At 43.5% G+C, this 19,994-nt stretch overlaps 1 protein-coding gene across 2 annotated transcripts; it reads left to right on the top strand.

Moving 5' to 3' along the window:
* The first annotated feature begins 5,395 nt into the window (after positions 1-5,395).
* Positions 5,396-19,726, top strand: LOC121537466 (neuronal acetylcholine receptor subunit alpha-4-like). Of its 2 annotated transcripts, XM_045206879.1 has the most exons (7): positions 5,396-5,557; positions 12,192-12,236; positions 12,570-12,679; positions 14,117-14,893; positions 15,300-15,310; positions 15,499-15,605; positions 19,041-19,726. In XM_045206879.1, exons 2-7 carry the CDS (start codon positions 12,207-12,209, stop codon positions 19,164-19,166), a joined length of 1,161 nt encoding a protein of 386 aa, XP_045062814.1. In that variant the 5' UTR covers positions 5,396-5,557; positions 12,192-12,206; the 3' UTR covers positions 19,167-19,726. The 2 variants fall into 2 exon arrangements, with proteins under 2 accessions (XP_045062814.1, XP_045062813.1); XM_045206878.1 differs by having other exon boundaries at positions 14,117-15,605.
* Positions 19,727-19,994: the final 268 nt, after the last annotated feature.

Here is a 19,994-nt window from a genome sequence, read left to right as displayed (position 1 = left end):
CACTGTTTTCAGTAAGGTTGTTAGTCTGGTGGGGTGTTTCAAAGCTGCTCTGGAATAGATGGTGCTGTTCTACTGTGGATACTCTACAATGGAGGAATCTGGAATATCCTACCTTGTCCCTCGCTATAGCCATGCTCATACTGTAGCTCAGAGCGTTCTATTTCTATGGGTCAGACATCACAACAGTAAAATAACTAGCACGTTGTTGTTACCTGTTGTGAACCCCCCCTTACCACCGAGGCGAGAACGCGTCAGTGGGCCCTGTCGTCTCGTGGCGGCCTGACGAAGGAATGTCACACCACCTCGCCACTTCCTTCGCTGAGTTATTAAGGAGGCCAGTGCCAAAAGTGAATCACACCCCTCATTTCTCTCCTTACCAGGCTTAATGAAACAGCTTCTTCTTTGTTTTCCTTTTCTCCACCTCCCACCTCCCAGGGCTCCCGAGTGGCGCAGTGGTCTAAGGCACTGCATCTCAGTGCTTGAGGCGTCACTATAGACCCCCTGGTTCGATTCCAGGCTGTATCACAACTGGCCGTGATTGGGAGTCCCATAGGGCGGCGCACAATTGGCCCAGCGTCGTCCGGGTTTGGCCGGTGTAGGCCGTCATTGTAAATAAGAATTTGTTCTTAACTGACTTACCTAGTTAAAAAACAGCAGGCTAAAACACACAGATGGCCTGCTTCATCAGTGAAGGTGTTTGTTTGTCAACAACACCCAACCTTAATTGGTCTTTGTGTCCTTCCCTCAAAATTTGTCCTGAATTAATCCGCTGTAGCTCAGCTGGTAGAGCACGGCGCTTGTAACGCCAAGGTAGTGGGTTCGATCCCCGGGACCACCCATACACGAAAAATGTATGCACGCATGACTGTAAGTCGCTTTGGATAAAAGCGTCTGCTAAATGGCATATTATTATATTATTATTATTATTCATTATCGAGTCTGAGCAAACAGTCACTGATCAAGTATTTTCTCTCGCCAACACAGATGAACAGAATGGACAGAACACTCACCCCACACATCTGCCCCGTGTTTGCTGTGTAGAGAAAGAAGGAGAGAAATCTATCTATTCATCTGTCAAGTCCGTGTTAGTCATCGCTGGTTGGAGAGAGTGTCTTTGATTTGAAAAATCAATACATATATTGTGGAGGCTTCTCTCTGTGGGCATTGAAAAGGAACTCAGTATCCGACAAGTAAATGCCTCTTCTTAGTCCTCATGCCACTCTTATTTCCTAACGACATTTTTCAATAGTTTTCAATGCAGGGTTTTTGCTTAAGCAGACCTTGTAAGGTAAACGGATAACGCTTGATTGAAGTTCCTTTTAAAACAAAATGTTTCTGTCTGAGCACCGTTCTCAGCTATTCAATGTCAATACCAAGTTTTTTTAATCATCCTTGCAATGCCAGGTGAGTACATAAAAAAGTGAAAAGCTGTATGGTTCATGCTCACCTCTTGTCTATGAAAATCCTCTATATATGCCCATCCTTGGCAATGAGCTGAAACTACAGTATGCCAGCATATGGAATGTGTAGAATGGAGTGATAGGGGAGCATTTGGTCAAAAATATATTCGGCTTTATCTGTCTGAGGGGGCAGTTGAGATGCTGCATAGAGACAGCTAAGACTGGGGGGGGACCCTGTCAGGTGAGAAAGAGGGATGAAGGAAAGGGGGAGGAAGGTGAAAGGTAAGAGAGGTTAAAGAGGATATAGTATTTCTGGAGGTGAAAACAAACGGATGGACTGTGGACAAATTTGGACGTTAGAACTCAAGGGTAACATGCTGAATACACCGGCCACACGAGTGCATGAACCATCGTCCGCATGTTTATTTTGTCTATCCCCACCAGATGCGATCATGACGCGCAGGTTAAAATACCAAAATCAACTAAGAGAGAGTGTGAGCAGATAGAGAGAGAGAGTGTGAGCAGAGAGAGAGAGAGAGTGTGAGCAGAGAGGGATATTAGAGGCAGCGGGGAGGAGGAGGATAGAGAGAGAGGTAGTGAAAGAGAGAGTGGGGAGCCACACTTGGCTTGAGGATTCCATGGGAATGAGGAGAGACTTTGAGATGGTGAGTTAAGGGACAGAACAGGAGGGCTTGTGGTCATTCATGTTCATGTATACTATCCAGCTGGTCACCAAGAGGAGAAACATGCAGATGGAGAAGCAGTATGTCCTTCACAAAGACTCCAAGACTGTAATGAGCTCTACTCAGTCTCCAACCAAAGACTGTAGGAGATCTTAACCATCTATCTACTACCTTTCTGTTTTGTTGGCGACTTGACGGGTTGGACAAGCCATCCCACATCCAGTTGGTAGGACATTGGACAAGTTGGTGAAAGGAGATTTGACACCCTTTGACAAGACTGAAGCGCAGCAAATGTAGGTGAGAGTTGACTACTGGAAACTGCCCATTGGAGTATGCACTATGGATCTTTCCAGGTGCTTATGCGTGTTGAGCTTACTTTTCTTCGTGCATCCTTCTCAAGGTAAAGTCTTGTGAAATTCTACCTTCTTTAATTGATGTTGTCTCTGAGTTTCAGTTTATAGGCTGATCATTGACATGCTTGTTAGACTTGACTTTACAGTTTCCTATATATTATACATTGTTTAGATTATGTAATGATAAAACATGAATTTTATGTTACAGATGCATATGTTTGTAATGTAATCAATAACAAATGTAATATCAAATATTCTCAAATATATCAACTCCACACAATATCAATTGTTTATCACAATGATTTTCAATGACACATTTTCATTGTGGATCAGGTTGATTTGAAGCCTGCTTTTGAGAGACGGATTCTCTGTTGTGCTTGTTGTTTGGATTTAGTTGTGAGAGAGTTGGAATATGCATCACAGGAGGTTGGTGTCACCTTAATTGGGGAGGACGGGCTTGTGGTAATGGCTGGTTTCCATGTGTTTGATACCATTCCATTAGCGCCGTTCCAGCCATTATTATGAGCCATCCTCCCCGCAGCAGCCTCCTGTGCTGTGCATACACTTTTGTCTAATGAAAACATTTTCATCATAAGAGAACAGATTTAGGTCCATTTAATATTAACATAAGCCAAAATAAACCACTTATTTTATATGTGTCACTGGACAGCACAAATGTATTTTAGAGGAGAGACCCATACCAGTCTTTAACAGTCACATTTAGATATACAGTAGTTTTTCATGTAGTTGTGTCAGTAAAAAAATAAAATATGTTTTACAGTAAACAGATTTCATTCACAATGAAACAGTGTGGATGATGATAATAGTTTAAGACCAATTATAAACTGGGTGGTTCAAGCCCTGAATGCTGATTGGCTGACAGCCGTGGTATACCACGGGTTTGACAAAACATGTATTTTTACTGCTCTAATTACGTTGGTAACCAGTTTATAAAAGCAATAAGGCACCTCAGGGGTTTGTGATATATGACCAATATACCATGGCTTAGGGCTGTTCTTAGGGCCTTATTGCTTGAATGTTGCCTTTGGGTGTGGCTGAAATAGCTGACTCCACTAATTTGAAGGGGTGTCCGCGTACTTTTGTATATGTGGATAGAGACCACTGTAAAGAACAGTCTATCAAGATCCAAAATAAGACCGATATAGACACCTACCATCAGTGTTAAAAACCTATAAGAATCACTGCTTTGAAGTCCACAGAACTCTGGTCAGAAATATCTGCTGATCCAGTGTTGAAAATAAACTTGTATCTATTGAGAAGCCATGCAGGATGCATATCTCTTGTCTTGTCTCCGACAAAGCTTGTAAGTCAAAATCCAACGATAGGGACAAACATACCTGTCCCTCCCAGCAGTTATTGGAACGAAAGGTTTCCCTGACGCGTCTCAAGGTTGTCAGGTGTCTGGACATGTCAAACAGACCCAGGTGTAAACGGACAGAAGAGAAAATAAGTATATCCATTTAATACATTATTGATCCTGAGCCTTTAAAAATAGAAGAGGATGCCAGATTTCAGGCAACTGAAGGACAGCCCATCAGCTTTGATTGAGTGGAGACGAGGACTTGAGTGTAAGGGCAGCATACTAAGATACACGGTGTCACCGACTCACCATTGTTAATGTTCATACTTAGGTATCTTTGCAGAAGTCTGTTTGATTTGGCAATTAACAACATATGGCTGTGTATGTACAGTACTCAATACACGTGCAATGGCAGGTCAAGAGAAATAATGAATAAATAAAAGACTGGGCTTAAACATCCCCCAAACTTTGCTCTCTCTCCTCTCCTAATTGTTCTCAGACATCGTTAGGTCATCCTCCCTGCTATGTGAGCCAATTCTAAAAAGGAGGGATGTAATTGAGTTCACTCATCTGAGCCGAAAGGGAGGGAGAGAGAGGGGGAGGGAGAGAGAGAGAGAGGAGGAGAAAGTGAGAGGGTGGGGAAGAGAGTGAGGAAGAGATTGTGAGAGAGAGCGACTGAGATGAGAGGAATGGCGAGAGAGATGAGAGAGAGAGGGGAAGAAAGAAAGTGAAGAGAGAGAGAGAAAGCAAGGGATGAGAGGCGTTTCGTCTGATCGCACCATCAGCATGTATATGCGTGAGAGACACAACGTCCTCCAACTGGGCTTCAGCCATCCTTCTTTTTTTATCCTCTTTTGCTTCCCTCTCTTTCTCTGATACTGTCTTATGTTACCATATGCCAACACTCAGCAGAGGTCACCCTCTTTCAGATTACACCTCCTATCCAAATGCAAAGAGACGCTTTTACGATGGCTGTCTGCTTGAGAGAAACTCATTATAAGATATGTGCTTTTGGTGGGGGGAGGGGTGGGGTCTACAGTTCGTACGCAATGTTGTATATGTGTGACCGCTCAATTTCTACCTCTAATAGATCTCTATTTTTAGATGACACACAGGATTGTACACTGAGTTTAAATGTAGGGGAGTTAAAGGTCCAGTGCAAAAGTATGTGTAAAGGTTCAAAGAATCCAAGAATCTAAAAAGGAGAATAAACATGGGAATGAGCTCTCCAGAAGGAGTTAATGATGGTAACGTCAAATCAAAGTAGAAAAATAGCATCAGGAGTGAGATACTAGATGATTGTTGTCTGACTTTATGAAAATACTTTAATTTACTTCCTGATTGCACATGATTATATGTTTTTCATTACATAATATTAATACCCTGAAACAAAAAATACCAATAGAAAACTGACGACAGCAGGTTAATGAGTTAATGATAAAGTATTTCACAGAGGGTCAGCCTAAACATTCACTTGTCCACTGTATGTAGCCCAAGTAAGCAGTGGCCTAAGATCTATTTTCAAACACTTTCATTTGATACTGTACCAAAATGCAGTAGCTTGTTGTTCTCTGAGGCGGTGTGTGGAACTGGACACCCTGACTATTGTCTTTCTCCCTCCTCCCAGTGTATCCTCTTGGTGGACCCCGGGTCCATGCTTTCCATGCTGCCCATGCCGCTGAGGAGAGGCTTCTCAAGAACCTGTTTGCCCACTACAACAAGCTGTCCCGGCCCGTGGCCAACACCTCCGACGTGGTGCTTGTTCACTTTGGCCTCTCCATCGCCCAGCTCATCGACGTGGTTAGCAAACTCAAACAACTCCGATATTTCTTCACATATTTAGTTGTGGTTGATAGATGCACTGGGGCAAAGTCTTTAACTTAAACTTCAGTCAAGGAGACTTGTGACTTAGGTGGAAGTTAGGATTCACTGTGTTTGGCCACACTGTAGTGCAATACTTTTTTTTTAAACATGACTTCATCTCTTTTTAGTCTTATTGATAGGACCCAGGCTAGACTTGGCTGAGACATGGTTGAAGACTGGTTGTGAAACCATATGAGTCTATTGCCATGTCTCAGGGGCAAGACCCCCCCCTAAGAAACTATGAGAAAGTTAATGACTCTAGAGAATGTTATAAACCTGTTGGATTTTAAAAGGCAAATACAATCATTGGTCTTCACAGCCTTTTAACTAATTAATTCAAAGCTTTAGATTAAACTTGTGTACCGTGTTTCCTAAGGGGATGGTCCTCACAATGTTGACACACAATTAAAAGGCTTATTCTCTCCACTCGCCTGCTTTGCTGCCTCTAAAAGAGTAATTTCTGGCTAGAATTACCAGCCAGAGATTACCCAAGGGTGTCCTCATAGTCCTGTTTCAGTCCTCTCAGGCAGCAGGGTGGTTTATGGGGACAGTGGATTGGGAAAAAGATATCGGTGAGAAGAAGTGACAGCTCAGCTCTGGAGACTATGTGTGGGACTTGTGAGCAGAGAACACAGCCTGATTTGTTTTCCCAACATGCATGTTACATTGTGTTGTATTCACACATTTGTCTAATGTTTATATGTGTTTCTTTTATAACTTACTCATAAAGCATATGGCTTTCTTGGGACAAATAGGACATAGGCGTTTAGGGACCAAAAAGCTGCTCATTAGAAATTCAACGAGCAACATGCATGGGCTTCGATGAAGTTATCACTTGTGGGTAGCATATTGTTTGGGTTTTCAAAATGCTTTACAGGGCTGTATTATCATACATTCTTCACCTCTATGCATACTTTAACTAAAATGTTCATCTTGGAACATCTTGATAAGGATTTTGAAAGGAGGGAAAGGGGATACCTTGTCAGTTGCACAACTGAATGCATTCAACCGAAATGTGTCTTCCGCATTTAAAGGTTCAATATGCAGAAATCGCTCCGTCATTTCCTGGTTGCTCAAATTCTACTAGTTTGCCTAATTTCAGTTGATCATTGTACCATCTAAACCGCTGTGAAATATCTTCTCAATATCCCACAATATTGTATTTTCAGCTTACTTGAAGCGGTGTACAAAACCGAAAGTAAAAGACACAAAAATGAAACTTAAGAACGGTAAGAATAGAAATAGTGCACATAGAACAGATCTACCGCTTCTTAGACTTGCTTTCAATGAGAATAACAGATCTACAACTCAGATTTCTATGTGAATTTGGTCGGGACGCCCAATGAATTACATATTGCAGCTTTAACACAAAGAGAGGTGCGGGGGGCCTGCCTTAATCAAGGTCCACATCATAGGCGCCCAGGGAGCAGTTGTTTTGGGGACTAACTGCCTTGCTCAAGGGCCAAACGGCCTTTCAGTTACTGTCCCAACGCTCTAACCGCTAGGCTACCTCCCGCCCCAAAGTTAGCATTAATATGTTAATTTGAGGCAAAACAGCACAATCTCCATGAATATTTGTGTGACCTTATGTCTCTATAGAGTAGGAAGATGTTTTTGGAAGAAAGATTTGTATATACACAGTACCAGTCAAAAGTTTGGACACACCGATTCATTCAAGGGTTTTTCTACCTTGTAGAATAGTAGTGAAGACATCAAAACTATGAAATAACACATATGGAATCATGAAGTAATCAAAAAAGTGTTACAAAAATCAAAATATATTTTAGATTTTAGATTCTTCAAAGTAGCCATCCTTTGCCTTGATGACAGCTTTGCACAGTCTTGGCATTCTCTCAACCAGCTTCACCTGGAACACTTTTCCAAAAGTCTTGAAGAAGTTCCCACATATGCTGAGCACTTGTTGGCTGATTTGCCTTCACTCTGCGGTCCGACTCATCCCAAACCATCTCAATTTGGTTGAGGTCGGGGGATTGTGGAGGCCAGGTCATCTGATGCAGTACTCCATCACTCTCCTTCTTGGTAAAATAGCCCTTACACAGCCTGGAGGTTAGGTCATTGTCCTGTTGAAAAACAAATGATAGTCCCACTAAACCCAAACCAGATGGGATGGCGTATCGCTGCAGAATGCTGTGGTAGCCATGCTGGTTAAGTGTGAATTCTAAATAAATCACAGACAGTGTCACCAGCAAAACACCCCCACACCATAACACCTCCTCCTCCATGCTTTACGGTGGGAAATACACATGCAGAGATCATCCGTTCAACCACACCGCATCTCACAAAGACACGGCGGTTGGAACCAAAAATCTCCAATTTGGACTCCAGACCAAAGGACAAATGTCCAAAGGTCTAATGTCCATTGCTCGTGTTTCTTGGCCCAAGCAAGTCTCTTCTTTTTATTGTTGTCCTTTAGTAGTGGTTTCTTTGCAGCAATTCGACCATGAAGGCCTGATTCACACAGTCTCCTCTGAACAGTTGATGATTACATGTGTCTGTTACTTGAACTCTGTGAAGCATTTATTTGGGCTGCAATTTCTGAGGCTGGTAACTCTAATGAACTTATCCTCTGCAGCAGAGGTAACTCTGGGTCTTCCATTCCTGTGGCGGTCCTCATGAGAGCCAGTTTCATCATAGCGCTTGATGGTTTTTGCGACTGCACTTGAAGAAACTTTCAAAGTTCTGGAAATGTTCCGTATTGACCAACCTTCATGTCTTAAAGTTATGATGGACTGTCATTTCTCTTTGCTTATTTGAGCTGTTCTTGCCATAATAAGGACTTGGTCTTTTACCAAATAGGGCTATCTTCTGTATACCCCCCTACCTTGTCACAACACAACTGATTGGCTCAAACGCATTAAGAACGAAAGAAATTCCACAAATTAACTTTTAAGAAGGCACACCTGTTAATTGAAATGCATTCCAGGTGACTAAATCAAATCAAATCAAATGTTCTTTGTCACATGCAACAGGTGAAATGCTTACTTACAAGCCCTTAACCAACAATGCAGTTTTAAGAAAGAATACCAAAAAAAAAACACAAAAACATAAAAAATAAAAAAAGGAATAAAAGTAACTAAAAATTAAAGAGCAACAGTAAAATAACAATAGCGAGGCTATATACAGGGGGTACCGGTACCGAGTCAATGTGCGGGAGCACCGGTTAGTCGAGGTAATTGAGGTAATATGTACATGTATGTAGATAATAAACAAAGAGTAGCAGCAGCGTAAAAAGGGGGGGGTAGCCATTTTATTAGATGTTCAGGAGTTTTATGGCTTGGGGGTAGAAGCTGTTTAGAAGCCTCTTGGACCTAGACTTGGCACTCCGTACCGCTTGCTGTGTTGTAGCAGAGAGAACAGTCTATGACTAGGGTGGCTGGAGTCTTTGACAATTTTTAGGGCCTTCCTCTGACACCGCATGGTATAGATGTCCTGAATTGCAGGAAGCTTGGCCCCTGTGATGTACTGGGCCGTATGCACTACCCTCCACTACAGCCCCGTCGATGAGAATGGAGGCGTGCTCGGTCCTCTTCTTTTTCCTGTAGTCCACAATCATCTTCTTTGTCTTGATCACGTTGAGGGAGAGATTGTTGTCCTGGCACCATTTTTTAAAAAACATGTTTTAGTCATTTAGCAGACGCTCTTATCCAGAGCGACTTACAGTTAGTGAATACATATTTTTATTTTTTTATACTGGCCCCCCGTGGGAATCAAACCCACAACCCTGGCGTTGCAAACGCCATGCTCTATCAACTGAGCTACATCCCTGCCGGCCATTCCCTCCCCTACCCTGGACGACGCTGGGCCAATTGTGCGCCGCCCATGAGTCTCCCGGTCGCGGCCGGCTGCGACAGAGCCTGGATTCGAACCAGGATCTCTAGTGGCACAGTTAGCACTGCGATGCAGTGCCTTAGACCACACGGCCAGGTCTCTGACCTCCTGCCATTGTTGTGTCATCGGCAAACTTAATGATGGTGTTGGAGTCGTGCCTGGCCATGCAGTCATGAGTGAACAGGGAGTACAGGAGGGGACTGAGCACGCACCCCTGAGGGGCCCCCGTGTTGAGGGTCAGCGTGGCGGATGTGTTGTTACCTACCCTTACCACCTGGGGGCAGCCCGTCTGGAAGTCCAGGATCCAGTTGCAGAGGGAGGTGTTTAGTCCCAGGGTCCTTAGCTTAGTGATGAGCTTTGAGGGCACTGATCTGTAGTCAATGAAAATCATTCTCACATAGGTGTTCCTTTTGTCCAGGTGTGAAAGGACAGTGTGGAGCACAATAGAGATTGCATAATCAGTGGATCTGTTGGGGCGGTATGCAAATTGGAGTGGGTCTAGGGTTTCTGGGATAATGGTGTTGATGTGAGCTATGACCAGCCTTTCAAAGCACTTCATGGCTACAGATGTGAGTGCTACAGGTCGGTAGTCATTTAGGCAGGTTACCTTTGTGTTCTTGGGCACAGGGACTATGGTGGTCTGCTTGAAACACGTTGGTATTACAGACAGGGAGAGGTTGAAAATGACAGTGAAGACACTTGCCAGTTGGTCAGCGCATGCTCGGAGTACACATCCTGGTAATCCGTTTGGCCTTGCGGCCTTGTGAATGTTGACCTGTTTAAAGGTCTTACTCACATCGGCTACGGAGAGCGTGATCACACAGTCGTCTGGAACAGCTGATGCTCTCATGTATGTTTCAGTGTTACTTGCCTCGAAGTGAGCATAGCAGTAATGTAGCTTGTCTGGTAGGCTTGTGTCACTGGGCAGCTTGCGGTTGTACTTCCCTTTGTAGTCTGTAATAGTTTGCAAGCCCTGCCACATCCGACGAGCGTCGGAACCGGTGTAGTATGATTCGATCTTAGTCCTGTATAGACGCTTTTCCTGTTTGATGGTTCGTCGGAGGGCATAGCGGGATTTCTTAAAAGCTTCCGGGTTAGAGTCCCACTCCATGAAAGCGGCAGCTCTACCCTTTAGCTCAGTGCGGATGTAGCCTGTAATCCATGGCTTCTGGTTGGGGTATGTACATACAGTCACCGTGGGGATGACGTTATCGATGCACTTATTGATGAAGCCAGTGACTGATGTGGTGTACTCCTCAATGCCATCGGAAGAATCCCGGAACATATTCCAGTCTGTGCTAGCAAAACAGTCCTGTAGCATAGCATCTGCTTCATCTGACCACTTTTTTATTGACCGAGTCACTGGTGCTTCCTGCTTTAGTTTTTGCTTGTAAGCAGGAATCAGGAGGATAGAATGATGGTCAGATTTGCCAAATGGAGGGTGAGGGAGAGCTTTGTACGTGTCTTTGTGTGTGGAGTAAAGGTGGTCTAGAGTTTTTTCCCTCTGGTTGCACATTTAACATGCTGGTAGAAATGAGGTGAAACGGATTTAAGTTTCCCTGCATTAAAGTCCCCGGCCACTAGGAGCGCCACCTCTGGATGAGTATTTTCCTGTTTGCTTATGGCCGTATACAGTTCATTGAGTGCGGTCTTAGTGCCAGCATCGGTTTGTGGTGGTAAATAGACAGCTACGAAGAACATAGATGAAAACTCTCTTGGTAGATAGTGTGGTCTACAGCTTATCATGAGATACTCTACCTCAGGCGAGCAAAACCTAGAGACTTCCTTAGATATCGTGCACCAGCTCTTGTTTACAAATATACATAGACCGCCACCCCTTGTCTTACCAGAGGCTGCTGTTCTGTCCTGCCGATACAGTGTATAACCCGCCAGCTGAATGTTATTCATGTCATCGTTCAGCCACGACTCTGTGAAACATAAGATATTACAGTTTTTAATGTCCCGTTGGTAGGATATACGTGCTTGTAGTTTGTCCACTTTATTATCAAGTGATTGTACGTTGGCCAATAGTATCGATGGCAAAGGCAGATTACCCACTCGTCACCGGCTCCTTACCAGGCACCCCGATCTCCTTCCGCGATATCTCCTTTTCTCTCTAATGCGAATGACGGGGATGAGGGCCCTGTCGGGTGTCTGGAGCAAATCCCTCTCGTCCGACTCATTAAAGAAAAATTATTTGTCCAGTTCAAGGTGAGTAATCGCTGTTCTGATGTCCAGAAGCTCTTTTCGGTCATAAGAGACGGTAGCAGGAACATTATGTACAAAATAAGTTACAAACAATGCGAAAAAACAAACAAAATAGCACGGTTGGTTAAGAGTCCATAAAACGGCAGCCATCCCCCCTGGTGCCACACACACACAGAGTACCTCATGAAGCTGGTTGAGAGAATGCCAAGAGTGTGCAAAGCTGTCATCAAGGCAAAAGGTGGCTATTTGAAGAATCTCAAATATAAAATATATTTTGATTTGTTTAACACTTTTTTGGTTACTACATGATTCCGTATGTGTTATTTCATAGTTTTGATTTCTTCACTATTATTCTATAATGTAGAAAATAGTAAAAATAAAGAAAAACCCTTGAATGAGTAGGTGTGTCCAAACTTTTGACTGGTAGTGTATATATATTTTTATATTATATATATATTTTTTACAGTACACCCTTTCTTAACCTTCAACTCCATCCTTCTTTTTGTGTAAACAGGACGAGAAGAACCAGATGATGACGACCAACGTCTGGGTAAAACAAGTACGTTCAAATCAAATGCAGAGCTCCATTGTACATTAACTGGACCATATAATTAAATGGAACACTAATATAATAGAATATAATGTATCTCTATGAACTATAATTCAATAATAATAATAATTAGGTGGGTGCTTATATAAGTGTGTATTAATACGCATGTGTGAAATGGAAATGTATTTTTTGCATATCCCAACTCCCCCTGAGACACCCTCGGAGAGTGTGGTCACGGCAAGGGCAATTGACATGCTAGTATTGCACATTTACCTTCGACATATATTATTTGTAATGTAACCTGCCTGCATGAATAGAACATTGCATCTCTATTCCCCACAGGAGTGGAATGATTATAAGCTCCGCTGGAAGCCAGAGGAGTACGAGAACGTCACCTCCATCCGCATCCCATCGGAAATCATCTGGAGGCCTGATATTGTGCTTTATAACAAGTAAAGTACTTGTTTTTAGGCAATCCTTCACTTCAAACAAGCTGCATAGGGTGTATCGAAACTAACGGTGTAATAGTTTGACAGCTGGACAGCAACTCGTTATGAAAGATTTGAATATTGATTGATGCATATTCCGATTTTCTGGAGAATCCCCATTGGGACCTGCATGAGTCAGCTACCCCATCTCAAGGGTCATTCCAATACTAAACATATGGGGTGAATTTAGCAGTTATGCCCTCAGCCCCTCGCTTTTGCCCCCTCAATTGTTCTCCAGAGTAGACTGATCCGATCCCTCACAATACCCAGCAATCTCCCCTTCACATCGTTAACTCATCAAATAGCTGTTGCTGAAATAACATTTGCATGTTCGTCACCGTTATAGAGTGAAACTGAATGCGTGGACTGAACGAAAAAGGAAAACGAGAACCGGCTTATGTCTTTTGTCTTAAATTGACTGCTGTTTTGATGTGTAGCGGTTGCGGTTGGGGAAATCCCTTCACAACAAATGGGATGACTTTAAGAACAGCTGGAAATATGTGCAAGCATCGAGCCAAAGTCTTTCGTCCTATGGCCAATGTCATTACTTAATTTGGCTAAGATAGATCTGAGAGAGGTCAGTCAAAATGGGCCTGGTCATAAACAATGCAATACATTAGGAGGGGAATTAGGGGACAAAATGTAATTGGATGTGCTTTGGGAGGTCGAAGACATGCATCACTTTGACTGATACCCACTGGTGGACCCATTTTACATCCTATAAAAGGACAGTAAACTGAAAAGGATAGCTAGACTGGATTTCTAACCTGCAGCTGGGTTTCCATAACTGGGCTTGTGGCTAGGTAAACCACACAAATATTTGTGAATGATTGGGTATCACAAAGAAACATCATTACCTTTTGCAGTCCATTGCCTCCAGACTTCTAGTTTCATGAAATGAACAAATGAACATGTGTGGTCTAATGTTGAAATAATCCAAGCAAACATGGAAGCATGAGTTCAAAGCGCAGTAGTACATACAAATTACATTTACTGTTGGTAGCAGGCAGGAAAAATGCATTGGGGAATATTGCAAACTCAGTACATGAGTACATGCATTTGTAGTTAAATGGCAGTTGTTCCTCAAAAATTGTGTTTGTTGATGTGTTCCTTATTGTCACTGAACATGCAGTCAGTGATAATACAGTGTTGTATTGTGTAAAATTGTTCAAGAATAACACTGGGTTAGGATCTGTTAAATTCTTCACAAATTATTTAGTGCTACTATAAATCTGGGGACCAATGCTGACTTAAGAAATGCACGCAAAGTAAAAACATGTAAATCGACCATATAGTATTTGTAGACTAAATCCTTAAAGTAATTGCCATATTTTCAATTATGATATTGCATGAATAACACATTTAAGGGTTTGCTACTTCACTAATGTATTTCCTCTGTAGCGCTGATGGTGACTTCGCGGTGACCCACCTGACCAAGGCCCACCTGTTCTACGACGGGCGCATCAAGTGGATGCCGCCGGCCATCTACAAGTCCTCTTGCAGCATCGACGTCACCTTCTTCCCCTTCGACCAGCAGAACTGCAAGATGAAGTTTGGCTCGTGGACTTACGACCGTGCCAAGATCGACTTGATCAGTATAGCCAGTGACGTGGACCAGATGGACTACTGGGAGAGCGGCGAGTGGGTGATCATCAACGCCGTGGGCAAGTACAACACCAAGAAGTACGAGTGCTGCACAGAGATCTACCCCGACATCACCTATTACTTCATCATCCGCAGGCTGCCGCTTTTCTACACCATCAACCTGATTATACCATGTTTGTTGATCTCCTGTCTGACTGTCTTGGTGTTCTATCTGCCCTCCCAGTGTGGCGAGAAGATCACCCTGTGTATCTCTGTGTTGCTGTCTCTCACCGTCTTCCTCTTGCTCATTACTGAGATCATCCCGTCCACCTCGCTGGTCATCCCGCTCATCGGCGAGTACCTCCTCTTCACAATGATCTTCGTCACCCTCTCAATCATCATCACCGTCTTTGTGCTCAATGTGCACCATCGCTCGCCGCGCACCCACGGCATGCCTCAATGGGTGCGGCGGGTCTTCCTGGACCTGGTGCCTCGTGTGCTTTTCATGAAGCGGCCACCGGCCACCGCCAAGCAGAACTGCCGGAAGCTGATTGAGATGATGCACCAGACCAGCTCCTCGACAGCAGCCGGTCAGTCGCAGTCTTTCTGGGCCGGGGTGGAGACGGGGCTAGGACAGCTAGGACACACACTGCCTGCCACCCACTCTGACAGCTCCAACATCCTGGCCCTTTCCCCTTCGCCCTCCCCCTCTCCTCCCCAGGGCCTGCCCTTGGAGGAGCACCCCCTCAAGGCCCCCCAGCCCTTCTGCCGCTCTCCTTCCAGCCAGTACTCCATCCTCTTGGAGGAGCCTGGCAAGCTCGGGAACACCGCCTCCCCTTTGTCCTGCTCAACCCACTCCTCCACCCCGTCCTCCTCCTCCCCCCCGTCTCTGCTGCTGGGTCCCCTGGGTCCAGTCCACTCTCTGCCCCGGGACGAGCAGCGAATACTCTCCCCCAACGGGCGGAGCCACAGTGTAGAAAACGTGTTTGACCAGAGGGAGCCTAACCGGGAGCCCCCCCAGAGGGCCGGGCACTGCTGCCGCTCCCACAGCTTCCAATACTGCTGCCTGCACGAAGAAGGGGGTGGGGTTGCTGGTGGTGGCAAGGGCCGAGGGGCTGTAGGTGAAGGAAGGCTAAAGAGACAGGTCCTGCTAGACCAACTAGGTAGAGCCTCCTCCACAGAGCCCACCATGGGTCTAGTGATCCGGGAAACCATGGTCCCCACAATATCCCCGTCGATGAGAAGGGCCATAGAGGGCGTGCAGTACATTGCTGACCACCTCAGGGCAGAGGACGCTGACTTCTCAGTGAGTTTGTTGACATTACCTTTTCTGTCAGAGCACTCTAATTTCCATATGAACCATGAATGGTTTGTATAACATTCTCTCAATGTTGAAAGTAGCATTGCCTTCTAAGATCTTATTGCAAGGTTACCCTATGACTTGATATACTGCAGGGGTCTCCAACAGGTCGATTGCGAGCTACCAGTAGCTCACAGCCCACCTATGAGTAGCTCGCCAAACAATTCTGAAAATAAATGCAATCTTCACGCTTTCTATTGCAAAGTGTCATAAACAAATCTCACACGTCTCAGACACCGCAAGCTCCCAGCTACTATCAAATCAACGCAACATTGACATTATCTCACCCCTGGTTAGCCACTATTGGCTTAAAAAGACAAACCTAACACAATATCTGCCAATCAATTTTTAGCAATATTGCCCGTCTGTCTGTGTGGTGCGCGCGTTTGTGAGAACCGTCTTGTGGGTTGACAGAAATACTTTCCCCAAAACCTTCTCAATTAAATGTTAACTGCAGAGTACACTTACCTGGCAGAAGTATTTATGAGTAAGTACATCATTAGTCTCTATTATTTGTTATTTGCTAACTTTGCCATGAAATGAGCAGCACCAGTACAGAACCATCCCTAGACCGGCACATTAGACGGCACATTCCTCACAGGCTTGATGCACAATTAAAAGGGAAATCACACTCGAAAATATATTTGTTCGTTTTCTTCCAGACCTAAAAAAAAATTGTCTTCTTATGTGATTTAAGCATTGACATGGAGTCAGAACATCCAATGTCGTTGTTTCTCTATGAACAATTGTAATGTTGAGAGTAAAAATAATAATAATTTAAATCAGAAAAAATTAAACTGAGAAAACGTCATTTGGGAATATACAGTGGGGAAAAAAAGTATTTAGTCAGCCACCAATTGTGCAAGTTCTCCCACTTAAAAAGATGAGAGAGGCCTGTAATTTTCATCATAGGTACACGTCAACTATGACAGACAAATTGAGAAAAAAAAATCCAGAAAATCACATTGTAGGATTTTTAATGAATTTATTTGCAAATTATGGTGGAAAATAAGTATTTGGTCACCTACAAACAAGCAAGATTTCTGGCTCTCACAGACCTGTAACTTCTTCTTTAAGAGGCTCCTCTGTCCTCCACTCGTTACGGTATTAATGGCACCTGTTTGAGCTTGTTATCAGTATAAAAGACACCTGTCCACAACCTCAAACAGTCACACTCCAAACTCCACTATGGCCAAGACCAAAGAGCTGTCAAAGGGCACCAGAAACAAAATTGTAGACCTGCACCAGGCTGGGAAGACTGAATCTGCAATAGGTAAGCCGCTTGGTTTGAAGAAATCAACTGTGGGAGCAATTATTAGGAAATGGAAGACATACAAGACCACTGATAATCTCCCTCGATCTGGGGCTCCATGCAAGATCTCACCCCGTGGGGTCAAAATGATCACAAGAACGGTGAGCAAATATCCCAGAACCACACGGGGGGACGTAGTGAATGACCTGCAGAGAGCTGGGACCAAAGTAACAAAGCCTACAATCAGTAACACACTACGCCGCTAGGGACTCAAATCCTGCAGTGCAAGACATTTCCCCCTGCTTAAGCCAGTACATGTCCAGGCCCGTCTGAAGTTTGCTAGAGTGCATTTGGATGATCCAGAAGATCATTGGGAGAATGTCATATGGTCAGATGAAACCAAAATATAACTTTTTGGTAAAAACTCAACTCATCGTGTTTGGAGGACAAAGAATGCTGAGTTGCATCCAAAGAACACCATACCTACTGTGAAGCATGGGGGTGGAAACATCATGCTTTGGGGCTGTTTTTTCTGCAAAGGGACCAGGACGACTGATCCGTGTAAAGGAAAGAATGAATGGGGCCATGTATCGTGAGATTTTGAGTGAAAATCTCCTTCCATCAGCAAGGGCATTGAAGATGAAACGTGGCTGGGTCTTTCAGCATGACAATGATCCCAAACACACCGCCCGGGCAACGAAGGAGTGGCTTCGTAAGAAGCATTTCAAGGTCCTGGAGTGGCCTAGCTAGTCTCCAGATCTCAACCCCATAGAAAATCTTTGGAGGGAGTTGAAAGTCCGTGTTGCCCAGCGACAGCCCCAAAACATCACTACTCTAGAGGAGATCTGCATGGAGGAATGGGCCAAAATACCAGCAACAGTGTGTGAAAACCTTGTGAAGACTTACAGAAAACGTTTGACCTGTGTCATTGCCAACAAAGGGTATATAACAAAGTATTGAGAAACTTTTGTTATTGACCAAATACTTATTTTCCACCATAATTTGCTAATAAATTCATAAAAAATGCTACAATGTGATTTTCTGGATTTTTTTCCCTCATTTTGTCTTTCATAGTTGACGTGTACCTATGATGAAAATTACAGGCCTCTCTCATCTTTTTAAGTGGGAGAACATGCACAATTGGTGGCTGACTAAATACTTTTTTTCCCCACTGTATAAGACAGAATTTTGGGGGGAAATCACAGATTTTATAGGGCCCCCCTTAGAGTTCTTTATTAACCATTATTTTACCAGGTATATTGACAGAAAACAAAACTTTCTCTTGTACAAGCAAAGAGTTGCAAGGGAGACGAGAAGAGAAGAATGTGCCTATTTGAAAGGTAGAACAAAATGAGTAGCTCGCGACGCGTTTCATTTATTAAAAGTAGCTCTAATGCTAGAAAAGGTTGGAGACCCCTGATATTCTGTATATTGTATTCATGATCCATTTGAAAAGATTAGGCAAAATCAAGGTTTAGCTCTGCGGTATTCTGAAAAATGACATTTAAGACTTTTCTCACTACCTTGCCAAATCCATTCCTTCATATTTAATGGATGGCTGCTCACCTAAATTTGACAATACAAGCCTTTCCAGGTGTCCTTGAGACAAAGTTCCTGTGTTGTATTTTGAAGCACAACAGGGTTGTGGTATTGCGAGCAGAAAACCAATAGGCAGCAAATCACTTTGAAGTCCTTGGTAAATATATATCGATAGCTGAGAGTCATAGGCAAACAGGTGTGACACAGACAAGCTTAGATTAACAATCGAGGATGATTTCTACTGTGAAGAGAAGCTGCTGAATAAACAGGGTAGGGAAATTCCCATGCAAAAATTGGTGGTCTCTGCAAAAGCTAGAGGTTTCTGAAATGGGGATGCACAATGTAGCTAAAGTTTACGGCTAGGAGCTCTAGCCAGTGTATACTTATCTTTGAAACAAATAAGGCTTTACAATGTTGCCCTGAATATTTCATAAGCAAGCTGGGAATGACTGACATTTAAGGTAATGAAAAAAATCTTCCATTCGCAAGAAATCAATCAAGGGCAGAAATTGACAGCCTGTAAAATGTTTGTGCAGTGTGGTGTGGATATTCGAAATGACCATCTCTTCTCTTTTCTTCTTCTCCACCAGGTAAAGGAGGACTGGAAGTATGTGGCCATGGTCATTGACAGGATATTTCTCTGGATGTTTGTACTAGTGTGTATACTGGGAACACTGGGACTATTCCTTCCTCCTTGGCTGGCTGGAATGATCTAGAAACCTAGATTCCAGACACAATGAAACCGTGTGGAAGTCCGGTTCCGAGAGAGATTAACAACAAGAGACACAGAGTTACAATGCAAAGTTACCTGTGAGTCTCTCTAGGCCAATGTATTTCTAGATTTTCTAATAATGGTTGATTTGTATTTTATGCCTTTTTTGTTGCTTTTTGGATTGAACGTGTAAGTCACTGTCTTTATTTGTGTGTTGCCATTGTGCACAGGTTATCGTGAGGTTATTCACAGAGAAATGGAGGGGATGTGTCTTTCATTGATTCCACAGAACATATGAATTCTTTATGAGACCAAAAGGCCGACAGTGAAAACATCCTTCTACATAATTCCATTTTGACATTGAGCTGCGTAGCCCAGGTCCTCACCTATGTATAACGAATGAAGGATGGGCTGACCTGCGCACGTTGCTGATTCATTAGCTTGAAATGCTAAAACTTGAATTGATCAGTTTAAATTAAATGGAGGTTAATGAAAAAAATCCCATCCCTATGACCGTTTGTTCATCTGATATTTAATTTTGCCTGATGACAATAAACTATATATACAAAAGTATGTGGACACCCCTTCAAATTTGTAGATTCGGCTGTTTCAGCCACACCAGTTGCTGACAGGTGTATAAAATCAAGCACACAGCCATGCAATCTCCATATACAAATATTGGCAGTAGAATGGCCTTACTGAAGAGCTCAGTGACTTTCAACGTGGCGCCGTTATAGGATGCCACCTTTCCAACATGTCAGTTCGTCAAATTCCTGCCCTGCTAGAGCTGCCCCGGTCAACTGTAAGTGCTGTTATTATGAAGTGGAAACAT

The sequence above is a fragment of the Coregonus clupeaformis genome, chromosome 24 (genome assembly GCF_020615455.1).
Source record: "Coregonus clupeaformis isolate EN_2021a chromosome 24, ASM2061545v1, whole genome shotgun sequence".
Lineage (NCBI taxonomy): Eukaryota > Metazoa > Chordata > Actinopteri > Salmoniformes > Salmonidae > Coregonus > Coregonus clupeaformis.
Note: the sequence above shows the minus strand (reverse complement) of the source record. Positions and strands in the feature narration are given on the sequence as shown.